Source organism: Aphelocoma coerulescens (genome assembly GCF_041296385.1).
Source record: "Aphelocoma coerulescens isolate FSJ_1873_10779 chromosome Z unlocalized genomic scaffold, UR_Acoe_1.0 ChrZ, whole genome shotgun sequence".
NCBI classification, from domain to species: domain Eukaryota; kingdom Metazoa; phylum Chordata; class Aves; order Passeriformes; family Corvidae; genus Aphelocoma; species Aphelocoma coerulescens.
Window position 1 is genome coordinate 69,255,181 of NW_027184085.1, and position 16,245 is coordinate 69,271,425.

At 64.5% G+C, this 16,245-nt stretch overlaps 1 protein-coding gene across 1 annotated transcript; it reads left to right on the top strand.

Moving 5' to 3' along the window:
- Nucleotides 1-12,648: 12,648 nt before the first annotated feature.
- On the top strand, nucleotides 12,649-16,022 carry LOC138103888 (M-phase inducer phosphatase 2-like). Its single transcript, XM_069002500.1, has 10 exons — nucleotides 12,649-12,677; nucleotides 13,003-13,039; nucleotides 13,739-13,837; nucleotides 14,013-14,219; nucleotides 14,341-14,436; nucleotides 14,785-14,847; nucleotides 14,952-15,050; nucleotides 15,368-15,501; nucleotides 15,590-15,701; nucleotides 15,888-16,022. Exons 1-10 carry the CDS (start codon nucleotides 12,649-12,651, stop codon nucleotides 16,020-16,022), a joined length of 1,011 nt encoding a protein of 336 aa, XP_068858601.1.
- The last annotated feature ends 223 nt before the right edge of the window (nucleotides 16,023-16,245 follow it).

Here is a 16,245-nt window from a genome sequence, read left to right on the forward strand (position 1 = left end):
CTCAGCCGCGTCGGGGCAGCGCTGGAGCTGGGAACGGAGGAAGGCTTCCCTTGGCTGCGGATGCGCCTCGCCTGCTCGCTCGGGTTTGCTGCGATGGCTTTGGGGTGGTAGTTTTTGTTCAGAGCGGTTTTGCGTTTGTTCGTTGCAAATATTTTTTGTGTTTGTTCGTTGTTGCAAATATTTTTTTGTTCGTTGTTCGAAATATTTTGTGTTTGTTTGTTGTTATAAATATTTTTGCGTTTGTTTGTTGTTCTAAATACTTTTGTGTTTGTTTCCGGTTAGGAATAGTTTTGTGTTCGTTGTTATCAATATTTCTGAGTGTCTCCGTTGTTAGGATTGTTCGCTGCAGTCTCTGTTAATAAAGTCCGATTGCAGGAGAACAAAGGCGTGTCCTGAGCTCTCGCTGCCCGCACCAGGCTGCTGCAGGGGTGGGAGCCCCCGATGCGGGGCTGGTGGGATGGCCAGGCCGGGCTGGAGGGCTCTGCCGGGGGTCTGGGGACAGGGGCAGCTGCTGGCAGGGGACAGGGCTGAGGTGCTGGCTTCCTTGTGGGGCGTGGTGACTTCCCCAGGGACACGTGGGCAAGCGTTGGCCCCGTGGCTGCTGTTCCTGCGTGCTGGGCTGGCAGCAGCATGGCCCCGGACCTCCACGGGACCCTCTTTCCTGAGCATGCTGGGCTTGCAGGCAGGACCCGTGGGACACTTGGGGTGGTGACATGGCACCCCTCTCCCTGGGACCCCCACAGCCAGGATCCTGTCTTTTCTTAGGGGGACTCCTGAACTTTGCAGCACCCCCAGGGCTGGCACAGCCGTTGCTGAGGGGAGCCCGGGCTCAGTAGGACTCGCAGAACTGTGGCAGCCCCGTTTTGGGGGTCAGGGCTCATCAGGACACTCAGGACCATCAACCCCCCAAATTCTGAGATCCTCCTGTAGTGATTACACCCCCTCTCCACGGGACCCCCGCGGTAATGACAGCCCTCTTGAGTGGGGCTGGGCTCATCAGGAGCCCCGGGGCTTTAACACCTCACCGCCCTGCCTGGGAGCCCCAAAGCCGTGTTATGTCTCTTTGTAGAGGGCTCTTCTGGCCTTTGCAGCACCCCCAGGGCTGGCACAATTCCTTTTTGGGGGACAGGGCTCGCTGGGAGGCCGAGGGATGTGGCACCTTGAAGGGGTGGGTGTCCTTAACACCAGGGTCCCCCATTCTCTCTCGGGCAAGTGGCCTCCCAGTGCCAAGTGCTTCAGTCACCCTTGGGGCACCCATCCTCCCCTCCACTTCCCTGTGTTCCTGATGAGCTGAAGTCACTCCTGGATGCCCCAGGGGGGCTTCTCCATGCCCTCCCTTCCCCAGCCAGGTGACAGGGGCCTGGTTATGGGTGTTGGGCCTGGCCTTTGCTTTGCTTTGTGCCCCACCAGAGAATCCATCTCTGGCCAAAATTGCCCTGGCTCCCGCCTGCACCTCCTTGGCCCCATATCCACATCCTGCTCCATCCCAAACTGCCAATGGGCTCCTGGATCAGCTCCTGCCTCACGGACAATCCTGGTTTGAAAGTCTGACAAGGAGCACTGGCACACACACGGGCAAAGAGGCGTGTCCTCTACTGAAGAAGACCTTGGGGGGCGGTGAGTAATCAGAGGACTTTGGGGTGCCAGGAAGGCCACACAGCTGAGTAGCTCAAGCAGAAAACAGCAACGCCAATGAGAAGTCACAAGAGCAAAACAGAGGACTGCACTGATGCCATGAAGATTTTTGCCTTTTCTTTTATACCCGTTATACCCTTTTACAACTTCTCTGTTCCTAGTGCTTTTTCCCCACAGTCTTGGACTTGCTTGTCAAGCTAAGAGACTAAACATTTTAGAAGCTTCGTAGCTAGGGATCAGTGTGCCCCAGAGCCCAAGGTCCTCTCCAGAACACATTCTGTAAAGCAAGATAGAACCAAACAGGGGAAGGTTCCTTGGGGAGGGGGGCTCACTTGAGCCTCTCATTGGGGAATCTTTGATAGTTATGCTAATTAGTAAAACCTATAATGTTATACCCAATGTTGGGGGAGAGGGGGACACAGAGAGTCTCGGCGGGGTGCATCTCGATGCATATGACCTGGACGTGTACACCTAAGAATCCTTAAAAACGAACACCAAGGTAAAATCCCTTTTCCCCTTCTAACCATGTATGACTCTTGATTTTAAGAGTGGAAAAGGCATCAGCACAAAATGGCAAAAACAAAGACCTTTCCTAAAATCACCCGCAATTTTATTCTTTGTCAAATAATCCCCTTGCAGCTCTTCAAATGTTTCAGGGCAGCAGTCGGCAGTGCTTGAATAGCATCAAAGGTCACGGGCGTGACACCCAGCTTTCTCAGAATTCCTGATTTCTATAGAAGTACAGGTATCTAGAAAAATACACGGAAATTCACCGTGAGCAGGAGGAAGTGGTGCTTTCTGCAGGCTCCTGTCAGAGCTCTTGGCCCTCCACAAAGGAACGGGGCGCCTTCCCAACACCCACAAAGTGGGTTTGGACTCCCTGGCCGGCTTTGATCTCCAGGTGGGAGAAAAGGGAGGCCCAGTCGAACACCTTTGGGATTAGTTCTAGGTTATGATTCTTTTTGCCCCCAGTCTTTAGCTCCGCTAAAGTTCCATCTGCTTTGGCACATCCATGAGGAAAGTGAGGCAGGTTGGAACCACCGAGGACATCAACACCAGGGACTCCATGTCGAGGGCACGTTTGAAGAGCAAAGAAATCAAGTGCCCTTAAGTAAAAGTGACAACCAGCTGATTTGGTTTCTTTGAAGTCCGGTACAGAAAGAAAAGTTTTCAGCAGGTGAACAAAGCAGGCTGTTCACAAGTGCCATTAGAAACCAGAAACTCCACCCATAAAAACCCAACCTGCAGGATTTCAACCCTGCTTTCTCGACAGTGGACGTGGCACTCAGTGCCATGGCCTGGTTCTCAGGGTGCTGTTAGGTCATAACTTTATTACCCTGCAGGTGACACTCGAGGGCCATCAGGGGTGACCGAGTGTCCCCTGCAGTGCCAAGGTCCGGCCAGGCCAGGCGCGGGGACCGGGCTGGCCACGCCCCTTTCTTCGTTACCCACGCCCCTTTCCTCGTTGGCCACGCCCCTTTCGACCATCAACCGCCCCTTCGGCTCAGGCTCCGCCCCCACGCGCCCTCCGCAGCTCTCATTGGCCGCCGCCGTCCCCTCGCGCCCAGCGCCACCTCTCATTGGCTGCCGCCGTCGCCTCGTGCCGGCTGCGCTTTGCCATTGGCTGCGGGCGCCGCTGTTGTTGTTCGTGCTGTTCCTGGCAGCAGGAGCGGCCCGGGGCTCACCTGGCACCTCTCGTCCCCTCTCTTCGCCACTTAGCGCATCTTATCGCCTCTGGGCCCTTCTTAGCACCTCTCACCTCTTAGCTCTCTTCCCCTCCCACTCCTTACCATCTCTTGCCACCTGTCCCCTGTCCCCTGGCGCCGCTCTCTTGCCGCAGCTCGATCGTCGCTCGCTCGCTCGCTCCCTGCCCGGGCCATGTCACTGTGCGGCGGCCGCGGGCTGCCCGGGCTGGCGGCCATCTCCCCGCTGCCCTCGCCGGGCACGGCCCCGCTCACGCCGCTGGACAAGGGTGACCCGGCGGGCCCCGCCAGGTGAGGGGGTGGCCGAGGGCCAGCGGCTGGGAGGGGCTTTGGCCGCCCGCCGCACGCGGGACTGCCCCGACGGGACACGGCTGCTCCGCGCGGGGCTCGGCGGCGGGGCCGTGCCAAAGGGGGCTGGCACGCTTTGGGGATCCCCTGCTGCAGCTCCTGCCCCCGGCCCGGCAGGGCCACAAGGGGCGAGGCCCAAGCGGGCCGCTGACACTGCCCCGTCCTGACCGCCCGCAGGCACCGGGACACCCCGAAGCGGGGCCACGGGGGGCTGCCCCTGCCGCGGCTGTGGCACACGCCGTCCCCGCAGCCGCTGGCCTCGGACTGTGGCCGCCACTCGCTCTCTTGCCAGCCCCCGGATGCAGGTGAGGGATGCGGCTGCTCCGTCCCCGGGCGCTGCCCGGGCCTGGGCTCCTGCAGAGGGTGTTAGCCTAAGGGGACAGGGCTGTGGCGGGAGGGCTTGGCCGAGGGGCTGGCGAGGGGCTCGAGGCGGGGCAGCTGGTGGGGAGGGATGGGCGGGAGCCTAGAGCTGCGCTGGCCGGGGCGCAGCCGGGAAGCGCTGCGGTGACAGCCTGCTCCGGGGGACACGCGACATTCCATGGGCAGCGGTGCTCGCAGGGCCGTTGGCACCCGCCTGCTGGGGGACTCCGTGCCCGGCCCCGAAGTGCCCGGGGCCCCGGGCTGGGGGCAGGAGGCCGATCCCCGCAGCGGGGCTACTAGCCCAGTGCCTTGTTCCCGCAGGACTGGAGCCGGACTTCCCCACGCAGCAGAAGCCCGCGGCCGCGCAGGAAGAGTGAGCGGCCCCATGCCCGTGTCCTCCCGGGGACACCCCCTGTCCCTCCCCCGCGCAGCAGGGCCCGCTCTCAGCCTCGCTGGCGGCTGTGCAGCCAGCTGTGAGCCCCAGGCTGTGCCTGGGCGGTGGCAAGCTGGCCTGCTTGGGCGGCGACGTGGATGCCACCGCCACTGACCCCATCTCTGCTCTCCCCACAGCTCCCAGAGAACGATGCCGGCGTTCGGGAGAGCGCTCAAAGAGTAAGTGCAGGGGCTCTGTCCCTGCCGCAGGACATGAATGCCGGGCTGTCCCCGTGCCCAGGCTGTCCCTGTCCCACAGCCAAAAGCCAGGCTGTCCCCGTTCCCCCTGCTGGGGTCCCGCTCAGGCCGTTGGTGTTTCCTCAGTGCCTGGAGGTGGTTTTGCCCCAGGTCCCTTTGGGGAGCTGTGACAGCCCCGGGTGGGGGGGGGGGGGCGTCTCACCCCGCCCTGAGCACGTGGGGGACAGAGGTGGCAATGGCAGAGGGGTGGGACTCAGCGGCCCAGGCCACCTGCTGTCATTTGACCCTTTCCTCTGCCGGCTCTTGCAGCAGGAAGCTCCTTCGGCAGAGGATGCACGCGTTGCCGGTGAGTGCTGGAGGCTGCGCAGGGCTGAGCAGAGCGAGGCAGGATCCTGCCGAGTCCCTGGGCGAGCCGGGACGAGGAGGATGGAGGCAGGAGAGGGGGCAGGGCTGGTGCGCACCTCTCACCGCTGGCTGTCCCACAGGCGTGGCAGCGGGACGGCAGCCGCGTCCTGAAGGACATCTCGCAGCTGCAGGAGCGCAGGGACAGAGCGCGGCGGCGCCGCAGGGAGCCCGAGGATGAGGTGAGGGGGGCAGCGAGAGCTGGGGGGCAGGGAGGGGACAGAGGGGTGCTGACGCCGTGTCCCCCCCGCTGCAGGAGGGCTTTGTGGCCAAGAAGCTGCCGAGGCCGGGCCAGCGGAGCCATGGGGCCGCCAGGAGGGAGCCCCTTGCCGAGAGCCCCTGGGCCGCATCAGAGCTGCTGGTGAGAGAGAATGGAGGGCTCGGGAGGGCAGCAGCGATGGGTGATGCCGGGGCTGCACGCGTGGGAGCTGCCGCTCCGAGCTGCCCGCGTGGCCTGGAGAGCTGCGGAGGTGGGAGATGGCCGGGCCGGGGGGTCACGGGGACAGCCCGTGCGTCTCCAAAGCTGGAAGGCACCGGCAGGTGGTGGATGGAGCTCGCCTATGGGATCCGTGCCTGCCTGCGGCTGGGAAGCAGCTGGCAGGACTTGTGCCCATTTCACGATCTCCTCTGCCTGTGCCCCAAGTCTCCCCAGCTGCTGCCCTGGCAGAGCGATGCCACCGTGCCCCAGGAGAAGGAGAACGTGGTGAGCACGCCGGTGATGAGCAAGGAGGAGGCAAAGCTGGTACGTGGGAGCCTTTGGGAAGTGGACAGAGCCCCACAATCCCCTCTTGGGGTCTCCACTGGGGCGTCTGGGGCCGCTGCTTGGTGAGCAGCAGCAGCCCAGAGACTGTGGGCTTGTCTTGGTCACGGGGAGCGGGAGCCTCGGCCGCTGCCCTGCTGGTGCTGGGGCTTGCCAGAGCGCCAGGCAGCAGCGCGGGCTCTCCCCACAGCGGCCGGGGAAGCGCAGCCAGTGCCGGCAGCTGTCCCGCTCGCCCTCGGAGCCGGGCAGTGTCGCCAGGCCCGTCCTGAAGCGGGGACAGCCCTCGGACAGCGACAGCCCTGTGGAGGCCAAGCGGCAGAGGAGGGTGGCCGGCAGCCCTGGCCAGGAGGCGTCGCTGGAGCCGGTGGGTGCTGGGGAAGGTGTGGGCTGAGAGCCAGCGTGTCCCTGGCGGGCCTGGGCCCCGGCCCGGCTCTGGCAGAGCCGCTGCTGACATTTGGGGGTGTCTCTGGCTGGTGCCTCGGCAGGGAGCGTGGCTGGAGCCTTCCCGCTCCGCCCGGCGTGAGGAGCTCGAGAACCTGCTGGCCAACGATGACCAGGAGCTCATCGGGGATTTCTCCAAGGTAGGGCCACGAGGATGGGGCAGGTGAGGGGGTGCCCCCATCATTCGGAACGGGGAGCATGGCTGGAGCCCCGCAGCGCTGTGAGAGCCCAAAGCGAGCTGGTGGCCCATGCCTGGGGCCACGGGGCCTTGGGGCCGTGACTTGCCAGCCTGCAGCATCGCTGCGGTGCATGAAGAGCCCCATGGCCGCTCCTCTGCTCCAGCCGTGTGGCACAGCCCCGTCTATGTGGCCCTTGCCCTCCCGCGGGGGCACAGCTGGCCGCTCGGGGGCTTGTGGGCTGGGGCGACAGGTTGCAGGCCTGGGAGGTGTCCTTGGAATGGGGCTGAGCCCAGAGCCTGTCTGTTGCAGCCTCACCTCCTGCCGACGGTGGAGGGTAAGGAGCCGGGCCTGAAGTACATCTCCCCTGAGACGGTAAGGGGGCTGCAGCCCCTCCCCGGCCCCCCCGAGGGGCTGCCTGCCTGCTCTCGCCCTGTCCCCCGGCTGTCCCCCCCTTTGGTGACGCGCTCCCCCCGCAGCTGGCGGCGGTGCTGGCGGGGCACTTCAGCAGCAGCATCGAGAGCAGCCTCGTCGTGGACTGCCGCTATCCCTACGAGTACGAGGGGGGCCACGTCAAGGTCAGAAGCCCCTCGTGGCCCTGGGGCCGGGAGGAAGGGCGGGGTCCGAAGCACCCTCGGAGGTGCTGAGCCCACGGCGAGGGCTCGAGCAGCCCCCCCGGAGGGCACTGAGCCGCCCGGTGGGGTGGAGCAGCCCCTGGGCAGTGCCGAGCCACCCCCTGAAGGGCTGGTTCGCAGCTGCAAGGAGGAGGGTGACGGTGTCCCAGGACCGCGGGTGACGGTGCTGCTGGGGGAGGCTTGGGGGCAGCGTCCTTGAGTCGCTGCACAAAATGCAATGGGACACGGAGGGGGAAAAGGCGCCTTCTCTGCCTCGCCAGGGCGCTGTCAACCTGCCGCTGCAGCGGGACGTGGAGGAATCGCTGCTGGAGCAGCCCATCGTGCCCCTGGACTCCAGCAGGAGGGTGATCGTCATCTTCCACTGCGAGTTCTCTGTTGAGCGGGGGCCCAAAATGTGAGTGATGGCCCGGGGGGCCCGCTGGGCTCTGCCAGCCGCGGATCCCGGCACGGGGGTGATGCCGCGCGTTTTGTCCGTGGCACAGGTGCAAGTTCCTGCGGGAGAGGGATCGCCGCTGCCACGAGTACCCCCAGCTGCACTACCCCGAGCTGTACGTGCTGAAGGGCGGCTACCGGGAGTTCTTCCTCCAGTTCCCGGTGAGTGCCGTCCCCGTGTCCCCTCGGTGGCAGGCGGTCGGCGCCGAGAGGGAAGAAGTGGCGGGGGCACACGGCGGTGGCGAGGGGCAGCTGTGGCTCTGAGCATCCTCGCCGCCACGGGCGGGGATCTGCAGGGCCGGCGGCTGCTGTGCTGCGGGGGCTGACGGAGCCGTCCGTGGCTTGCAGAGCCACTGCGAGCCCCGGGACTATCGGCCCATGCTGCACTCCGCGTTCAAGGAGGAGCTGCGCAAGTTCCGCGGGCAGAGGCGGCTCCGCGAGCGCGGCCGGCGGGCGCTCTTCAGCCGCGGGCGGGACCTGTGAGCGCCCGGGGGTCTCTCAGCCGCGTCGGGGCAGCGCTGGAGCTGGGAACGGAGGAAGGCTTCCCTTGGCTGCGGATGCGCCTCGCCTGCTCGCTCGGGTTTGCTGCGATGGCTTTGGGGTGGTAGTTTTTGTTCAGAGCGGTTTTGCGTTTGTTCGTTGCAAATATTTTTGTGTTTGTTCGTTGTTGCAAATATTTTTTTGTTCGTTGTTCGAAATATTTTGTGTTTGTTTGTTGTTATAAATATTTTTGCGTTTGTTTGTTGTTCTAAATACTTTTGTGTTTGTTTCCGGTTAGGAATAGTTTTGTGTTCGTTGTTATCAATATTTCTGAGTGTCTCCGTTGTTAGGATTGTTCGCTGCAGTCTCTGTTAATAAAGTCCGATTGCAGGAGAACAAAGGCGTGTCCTGAGCTCTCGCTGCCCGCACCAGGCTGCTGCAGGGGTGGGAGCCCCCGATGCGGGGCTGGTGGGATGGCCAGGCCGGGCTGGAGGGCTCTGCCGGGGGTCTGGGGACAGGGGCAGCTGCTGGCAGGGGACAGGGCTGAGGTGCTGGCTTCCTTGTGGGGCGTGGTGACTTCCCCAGGGACACGTGGGCAAGCGTTGGCCCCGTGGCTGCTGTTCCTGCGTGCTGGGCTGGCAGCAGCATGGCCCCGGACCTCCACGGGACCCTCTTTCCTGAGCATGCTGGGCTTGCAGGCAGGACCCGTGGGACACTTGGGGTGGTGACATGGCACCCCTCTCCCTGGGACCCCCACAGCCAGGATCCTGTCTTTTCTTAGGGGGACTCCTGAACTTTGCAGCACCCCCAGGGCTGGCACAGCCGTTGCTGAGGGGAGCCCGGGCTCAGTAGGACTCGCAGAACTGTGGCAGCCCCGTTTTGGGGGTCAGGGCTCATCAGGACACTCAGGACCATCAACCCCCCAAATTCTGAGATCCTCCTGTAGTGATTACACCCCCTCTCCACGGGACCCCCGCGGTAATGACAGCCCTCTTGAGTGGGGCTGGGCTCATCAGGAGCCCCGGGGCTTTAACACCTCACCGCCCTGCCTGGGAGCCCCAAAGCCGTGTTATGTCTCTTTGTAGAGGGCTCTTCTGGCCTTTGCAGCACCCCCAGGGCTGGCACAATTCCTTTTTGGGGGACAGGGCTCGCTGGGAGGCCGAGGGATGTGGCACCTTGAAGGGGTGGGTGTCCTTAACACCAGGGTCCCCCATTCTCTCTCGGGCAAGTGGCCTCCCAGTGCCAAGTGCTTCAGTCACCCTTGGGGCACCCATCCTCCCCTCCACTTCCCTGTGTTCCTGATGAGCTGAAGTCACTCCTGGATGCCCCAGGGGGGCTTCTCCATGCCCTCCCTTCCCCAGCCAGGTGACAGGGGCCTGGTTATGGGTGTTGGGCCTGGCCTTTGCTTTGCTTTGTGCCCCACCAGAGAATCCATCTCTGGCCAAAATTGCCCTGGCTCCTGCCTGCACCTCCTTGGCCCCATATCCACATCCTGCTCCATCCCAAACTGCCAATGGGCTCCTGGATCAGCTCCTGCCTCACGGACAATCCTGGTTTGAAAGTCTGACAAGGAGCACTGGCACACACACGGGCAAAGAGGCGTGTCCTCTACTGAAGAAGACCTTGGGGGGGGGGTGAGTAATCAGAGGACTTTGGGGTGCCAGGAAGGCCACACAGCTGAGTAGCTCAAGCAGAAAACAGCAACGCCAATGAGAAGTCACAAGAGCAAAACAGAGGACTGCACTGATGCCATGAAGATTTTTGCCTTTTCTTTTATACCCGTTATACCCTTTTACAACTTCTCTATTCCTAGTGCTTTTTCCCCACAGTCTTGGACTTGCTTGTCAAGCTAAGAGACTAAACATTTTAGAAGCTTCGTAGCTAGGGATCAGTGTGCCCCAGAGCCCAAGGTCCTCTCCAGAACACATTCTGTAAAGCAAGATAGAACCAAACAGGGGAAGGTTCCTTGGGGAGGGGGGCTCACTTGAGCCTCTCATTGGGGAATCTTTGATAGTTATGCTAATTAGTAAAACCTATAATGTTATACCCAATGTTGGGGGAGAGGGGGACACAGAGAGTCTCGGCGGGGTGCATCTCGATGCATATGACCTGGACGTGTACACCTAAGAATCCTTAAAAACGAACACCAAGGTAAAATCCCTTTTCCCCTTCTAACCATGTATGACTCTTGATTTTAAGAGTGGAAAAGGCATCAGCACAAAATGGCAAAAACAAAGACCTTTCCTAAAATCACCCGCAATTTTATTCTTTGTCAAATAATCCCCTTGCAGCTCTTCAAATGTTTCAGGGCAGCAGTCGGCAGTGCTTGAATAGCATCAAAGGTCACGGGCGTGACACCCAGCTTTCTCAGAATTCCTGATTTCTATAGAAGTACAGGTATCTAGAAAAATACACGGAAATTCACCGTGAGCAGGAGGAAGTGGTGCTTTCTGCAGGCTCCTGTCAGAGCTCTTGGCCCTCCACAAAGGAACGGGGTGCCTTCCCAACACCCACAAAGTGGGTTTGGACTCCCTGGCCGGCTTTGATCTCCAGGTGGGAGAAAAGGGAGGCCCAGTCGAACACCTTTGGGATTAGTTCTAGGTTATGATTCTTTTTGCCCCCAGTCTTTAGCTCCGCTAAAGTTCCATCTGCTTTGGCACATCCATGAGGAAAGTGAGGCAGGTTGGAACCACCGAGGACATCAACACCAGGGACTCCATGTCGAGGGCACGTTTGAAGAGCAAAGAAATCAAGTGCCCTTAAGTAAAAGTGACAACCAGCTGATTTGGTTTCTTTGAAGTCCGGTACAGAAAGAAAAGTTTTCAGCAGGTGAACAAAGCAGGCTGTTCACAAGTGCCATTAGAAACCAGAAACTCCACCCATAAAAACCCAACCTGCAGGATTTCAACCCTGCTTTCTCGACAGTGGACGTGGCACTCAGTGCCATGGCCTGGTTCTCAGGGTGCTGTTAGGTCATAACTTTATTACCCTGCAGGTGACACTCGAGGGCCATCAGGGGTGACCGAGTGTCCCCTGCAGTGCCAAGGTCCGGCCAGGCCAGGCGCGGGGACCGGGCTGGCCACGCCCCTTTCTTCGTTACCCACGCCCCTTTCCTCGTTGGCCACGCCCCTTTCGACCATCAACCGCCCCTTCGGCTCAGGCTCCGCCCCCACGCGCCCTCCGCAGCTCTCATTGGCCGCCGCCGTCCCCTCGCGCCCAGCGCCACCTCTCATTGGCTGCCGCCGTCGCCTCGTGCCGGCTGCGCTTTGCCATTGGCTGCGGGCGCCGCTGTTGTTGTTCGTGCTGTTCCTGGCAGCAGGAGCGGCCCGGGGCTCACCTGGCACCTCTCGTCCCCTCTCTTCGCCACTTAGCGCATCTTATCGCCTCTGGGCCCTTCTTAGCACCTCTCACCTCTTAGCTCTCTTCCCCTCCCACTCCTTACCATCTCTTGCCACCTGTCCCCTGTCCCCTGGCGCCGCTCTCTTGCCGCAGCTCGATCGTCGCTCGCTCGCTCGCTCCCTGCCCGGGCCATGTCACTGTGCGGCGGCCGCGGGCTGCCCGGGCTGGCGGCCATCTCCCCGCTGCCCTCGCCGGGCACGGCCCCGCTCACGCCGCTGGACAAGGGTGACCCGGCGGGCCCCGCCAGGTGAGGGGGTGGCCGAGGGCCAGCGGCTGGGAGGGGCTTTGGCCGCCCGCCGCACGCGGGACTGCCCCGACGGGACACGGCTGCTCCGCGCGGGGCTCGGCGGCGGGGCCGTGCCAAAGGGGGCTGGCACGCTTTGGGGATCCCCTGCTGCAGCTCCTGCCCCCGGCCCGGCAGGGCCACAAGGGGCGAGGCCCAAGCGGGCCGCTGACACTGCCCCGTCCTGACCGCCCGCAGGCACCGGGACACCCCGAAGCGGGGCCACGGGGGGCTGCCCCTGCCGCGGCTGTGGCACACGCCGTCCCCGCAGCCGCTGGCCTCGGACTGTGGCCGCCACTCGCTCTCTTGCCAGCCCCCGGATGCAGGTGAGGGATGCGGCTGCTCCGTCCCCGGGCGCTGCCCGGGCCTGGGCTCCTGCAGAGGGTGTTAGCCTAAGGGGACAGGGCTGTGGCGGGAGGGCTTGGCCGAGGGGCTGGCGAGGGGCTCGAGGCGGGGCAGCTGGTGGGGAGGGATGGGCGGGAGCCTAGAGCTGCGCTGGCCGGGGCGCAGCCGGGAAGCGCTGCGGTGACAGCCTGCTCCGGGGGACACGCGACATTCCATGGGCAGCGGTGCTCGCAGGGCCGTTGGCACCCGCCTGCTGGGGGACTCCGTGCCCGGCCCCGAAGTGCCCGGGGCCCCGGGCTGGGGGCAGGAGGCCGATCCCCGCAGCGGGGCTACTAGCCCAGTGCCTTGTTCCCGCAGGACTGGAGCCGGACTTCCCCACGCAGCAGAAGCCCGCGGCCGCGCAGGAAGAGTGAGCGGCCCCATGCCCGTGTCCTCCCGGGGACACCCCCTGTCCCTCCCCCGCGCAGCAGGGCCCGCTCTCAGCCTCGCTGGCGGCTGTGCAGCCAGCTGTGAGCCCCAGGCTGTGCCTGGGCGGTGGCAAGCTGGCCTGCTTGGGCGGCGACGTGGATGCCACCGCCACTGACCCCATCTCTGCTCTCCCCACAGCTCCCAGAGAACGATGCCGGCGTTCGGGAGAGCGCTCAAAGAGTAAGTGCAGGGGCTCTGTCCCTGCCGCAGGACATGAATGCCGGGCTGTCCCCGTGCCCAGGCTGTCCCTGTCCCACAGCCAAAAGCCAGGCTGTCCCCGTTCCCCCTGCTGGGGTCCCGCTCAGGCCGTTGGTGTTTCCTCAGTGCCTGGAGGTGGTTTTGCCCCAGGTCCCTTTGGGGAGCTGTGACAGCCCCGGGTGGGGGGGGGGGCGTCTCACCCCGCCCTGAGCACGTGGGGGACAGAGGTGGCAATGGCAGAGGGGTGGGACTCAGCGGCCCAGGCCACCTGCTGTCATTTGACCCTTTCCTCTGCCGGCTCTTGCAGCAGGAAGCTCCTTCGGCAGAGGATGCACGCGTTGCCGGTGAGTGCTGGAGGCTGCGCAGGGCTGAGCAGAGCGAGGCAGGATCCTGCCGAGTCCCTGGGCGAGCCGGGACGAGGAGGATGGAGGCAGGAGAGGGGGCAGGGCTGGTGCGCACCTCTCACCGCTGGCTGTCCCACAGGCGTGGCAGCGGGACGGCAGCCGCGTCCTGAAGGACATCTCGCAGCTGCAGGAGCGCAGGGACAGAGCGCGGCGGCGCCGCAGGGAGCCCGAGGATGAGGTGAGGGGGGCAGCGAGAGCTGGGGGGCAGGGAGGGGACAGAGGGGTGCTGACGCCGTGTCCCCCCCGCTGCAGGAGGGCTTTGTGGCCAAGAAGCTGCCGAGGCCGGGCCAGCGGAGCCATGGGGCCGCCAGGAGGGAGCCCCTTGCCGAGAGCCCCTGGGCCGCATCAGAGCTGCTGGTGAGAGAGGCTGGAGGGCTCGGGAGGGCAGCAGCGATGGGTGATGCCGGGGCTGCACGCGTGGGAGCTGCCGCTCCGAGCTGCCCGCGTGGCCTGGAGAGCTGCGGAGGTGGGAGATGGCCGGGCCGGGGGGTCACGGGGACAGCCCGTGCGTCTCCAAAGCTGGAAGGCACCGGCAGGTGGTGGATGGAGCTCGCCTATGGGATCCGTGCCTGCCTGCGGCTGGGAAGCAGCTGGCAGGACTTGTGCCCATTTCACGATCTCCTCTGCCTGTGCCCCAAGTCTCCCCAGCTGCTGCCCTGGCAGAGCGATGCCACCGTGCCCCAGGAGAAGGAGAACGTGGTGAGCACGCCGGTGATGAGCAAGGAGGAGGCAAAGCTGGTACGTGGGAGCCTTTGGGAAGTGGACAGAGCCCCACAATCCCCTCTTGGGGTCTCCACTGGGGCGTCTGGGGCCGCTGCTTGGTGAGCAGCAGCAGCCCAGAGACTGTGGGCTTGTCTTGGTCACGGGGAGCGGGAGCCTCGGCCGCTGCCCTGCTGGTGCTGGGGCTTGCCAGAGCGCCAGGCAGCAGCGCGGGCTCTCCCCACAGCGGCCGGGGAAGCGCAGCCAGTGCCGGCAGCTGTCCCGCTCGCCCTCGGAGCCGGGCAGTGTCGCCAGGCCCGTCCTGAAGCGGGGACAGCCCTCGGACAGCGACAGCCCTGTGGAGGCCAAGCGGCAGAGGAGGGTGGCCGGCAGCCCTGGCCAGGAGGCGTCGCTGGAGCCGGTGGGTGCTGGGGAAGGTGTGGGCTGAGAGCCAGCGTGTCCCTGGCGGGCCTGGGCCCCGGCCCGGCTCTGGCAGAGCCGCTGCTGACATTTGGGGGTGTCTCTGGCTGGTGCCTCGGCAGGGAGCGTGGCTGGAGCCTTCCCGCTCCGCCCGGCGTGAGGAGCTCGAGAACCTGCTGGCCAACGATGACCAGGAGCTCATCGGGGATTTCTCCAAGGTAGGGCCACGAGGATGGGGCAGGTGAGGGGGTGCCCCCATCATTCGGAACGGGGAGCATGGCTGGAGCCCCGCAGCGCTGTGAGAGCCCAAAGCGAGCTGGTGGCCCATGCCTGGGGCCACGGGGCCTTGGGGCCGTGACTTGCCAGCCTGCAGCATCGCTGCGGTGCATGAAGAGCCCCATGGCCGCTCCTCTGCTCCAGCCGTGTGGCACAGCCCCGTCTATGTGGCCCTTGCCCTCCCGCGGGGGCACAGCTGGCCGCTCGGGGGCTTGTGGGCTGGGGCGACAGGTTGCAGGCCTGGGAGGTGTCCTTGGAATGGGGCTGAGCCCAGAGCCTGTCTGTTGCAGCCTCACCTCCTGCCGACGGTGGAGGGTAAGGAGCCGGGCCTGAAGTACATCTCCCCTGAGACGGTAAGGGGGCTGCAGCCCCTCCCCGGCCCCCCCGAGGGGCTGCCTGCCTGCTCTCGCCCTGTCCCCCGGCTGTCCCCCCCTTTGGTGACGCGCTCCCCCCGCAGCTGGCGGCGGTGCTGGCGGGGCACTTCAGCAGCAGCATCGAGAGCAGCCTCGTCGTGGACTGCCGCTATCCCTACGAGTACGAGGGGGGCCACGTCAAGGTCAGAAGCCCCTCGTGGCCCTGGGGCCGGGAGGAAGGGCGGGGTCCGAAGCACCCTCGGAGGTGCTGAGCCCACGGCGAGGGCTCGAGCAGCCCCCCCGGAGGGCACTGAGCCGCCCGGTGGGGTGGAGCAGCCCCTGGGCAGTGCCGAGCCACCCCCTGAAGGGCTGGTTCGCAGCTGCAAGGAGGAGGGTGACGGTGTCCCAGGACCGCGGGTGACGGTGCTGCTGGGGGAGGCTTGGGGGCAGCGTCCTTGAGTCGCTGCACAAAATGCAATGGGACACGGAGGGGGAAAAGGCGCCTTCTCTGCCTCGCCAGGGCGCTGTCAACCTGCCGCTGCAGCGGGACGTGGAGGAATCGCTGCTGGAGCAGCCCATCGTGCCCCTGGACTCCAGCAGGAGGGTGATCGTCATCTTCCACTGCGAGTTCTCTGTTGAGCGGGGGCCCAAAATGTGAGTGATGGCCCGGGGGGCCCGCTGGGCTCTGCCAGCCGCGGATCCCGGCACGGGGGTGATGCCGCGCGTTTTGTCCGTGGCACAGGTGCAAGTTCCTGCGGGAGAGGGATCGCCGCTGCCACGAGTACCCCCAGCTGCACTACCCCGAGCTGTACGTGCTGAAGGGCGGCTACCGGGAGTTCTTCCTCCAGTTCCCGGTGAGTGCCGTCCCCGTGTCCCCTCGGTGGCAGGCGGTCGGCGCCGAGAGGGAAGAAGTGGCGGGGGCACACGGCGGTGGCGAGGGGCAGCTGTGGCTCTGAGCATCCTCGCCGCCACGGGCGGGGATCTGCAGGGCCGGCGGCTGCTGTGCTGCGGGGGCTGACGGAGCCGTCCGTGGCTTGCAGAGCCACTGCGAGCCCCGGGACTATCGGCCCATGCTGCACTCCGCGTTCAAGGAGGAGCTGCGCAAGTTCCGCGGGCAGAGGCGGCTCCGCGAGCGCGGCCGGCGGGCGCTCTTCAGCCGCGGGCGGGACCTGTGAGCGCCCGGGGGTCTCTCAGCCGCGTCGGGGCAGCGCTGGAGCTGGGAACGGAGGAAGGCTTCCCTTGGCTGCGGATGCGCCTCGCCTGCTCGCTCGGGTTTGCTGCGATGGCTTTGGGGTGGTAGTTTTTGTTCAGAGCGGTTTTGCGTTTGTTCGTTGCAAATATTTTTGTGTTTGTTCGTTGTTGCAAATATTTTTTTGTTCGTTGTTCGAAATATTTTGT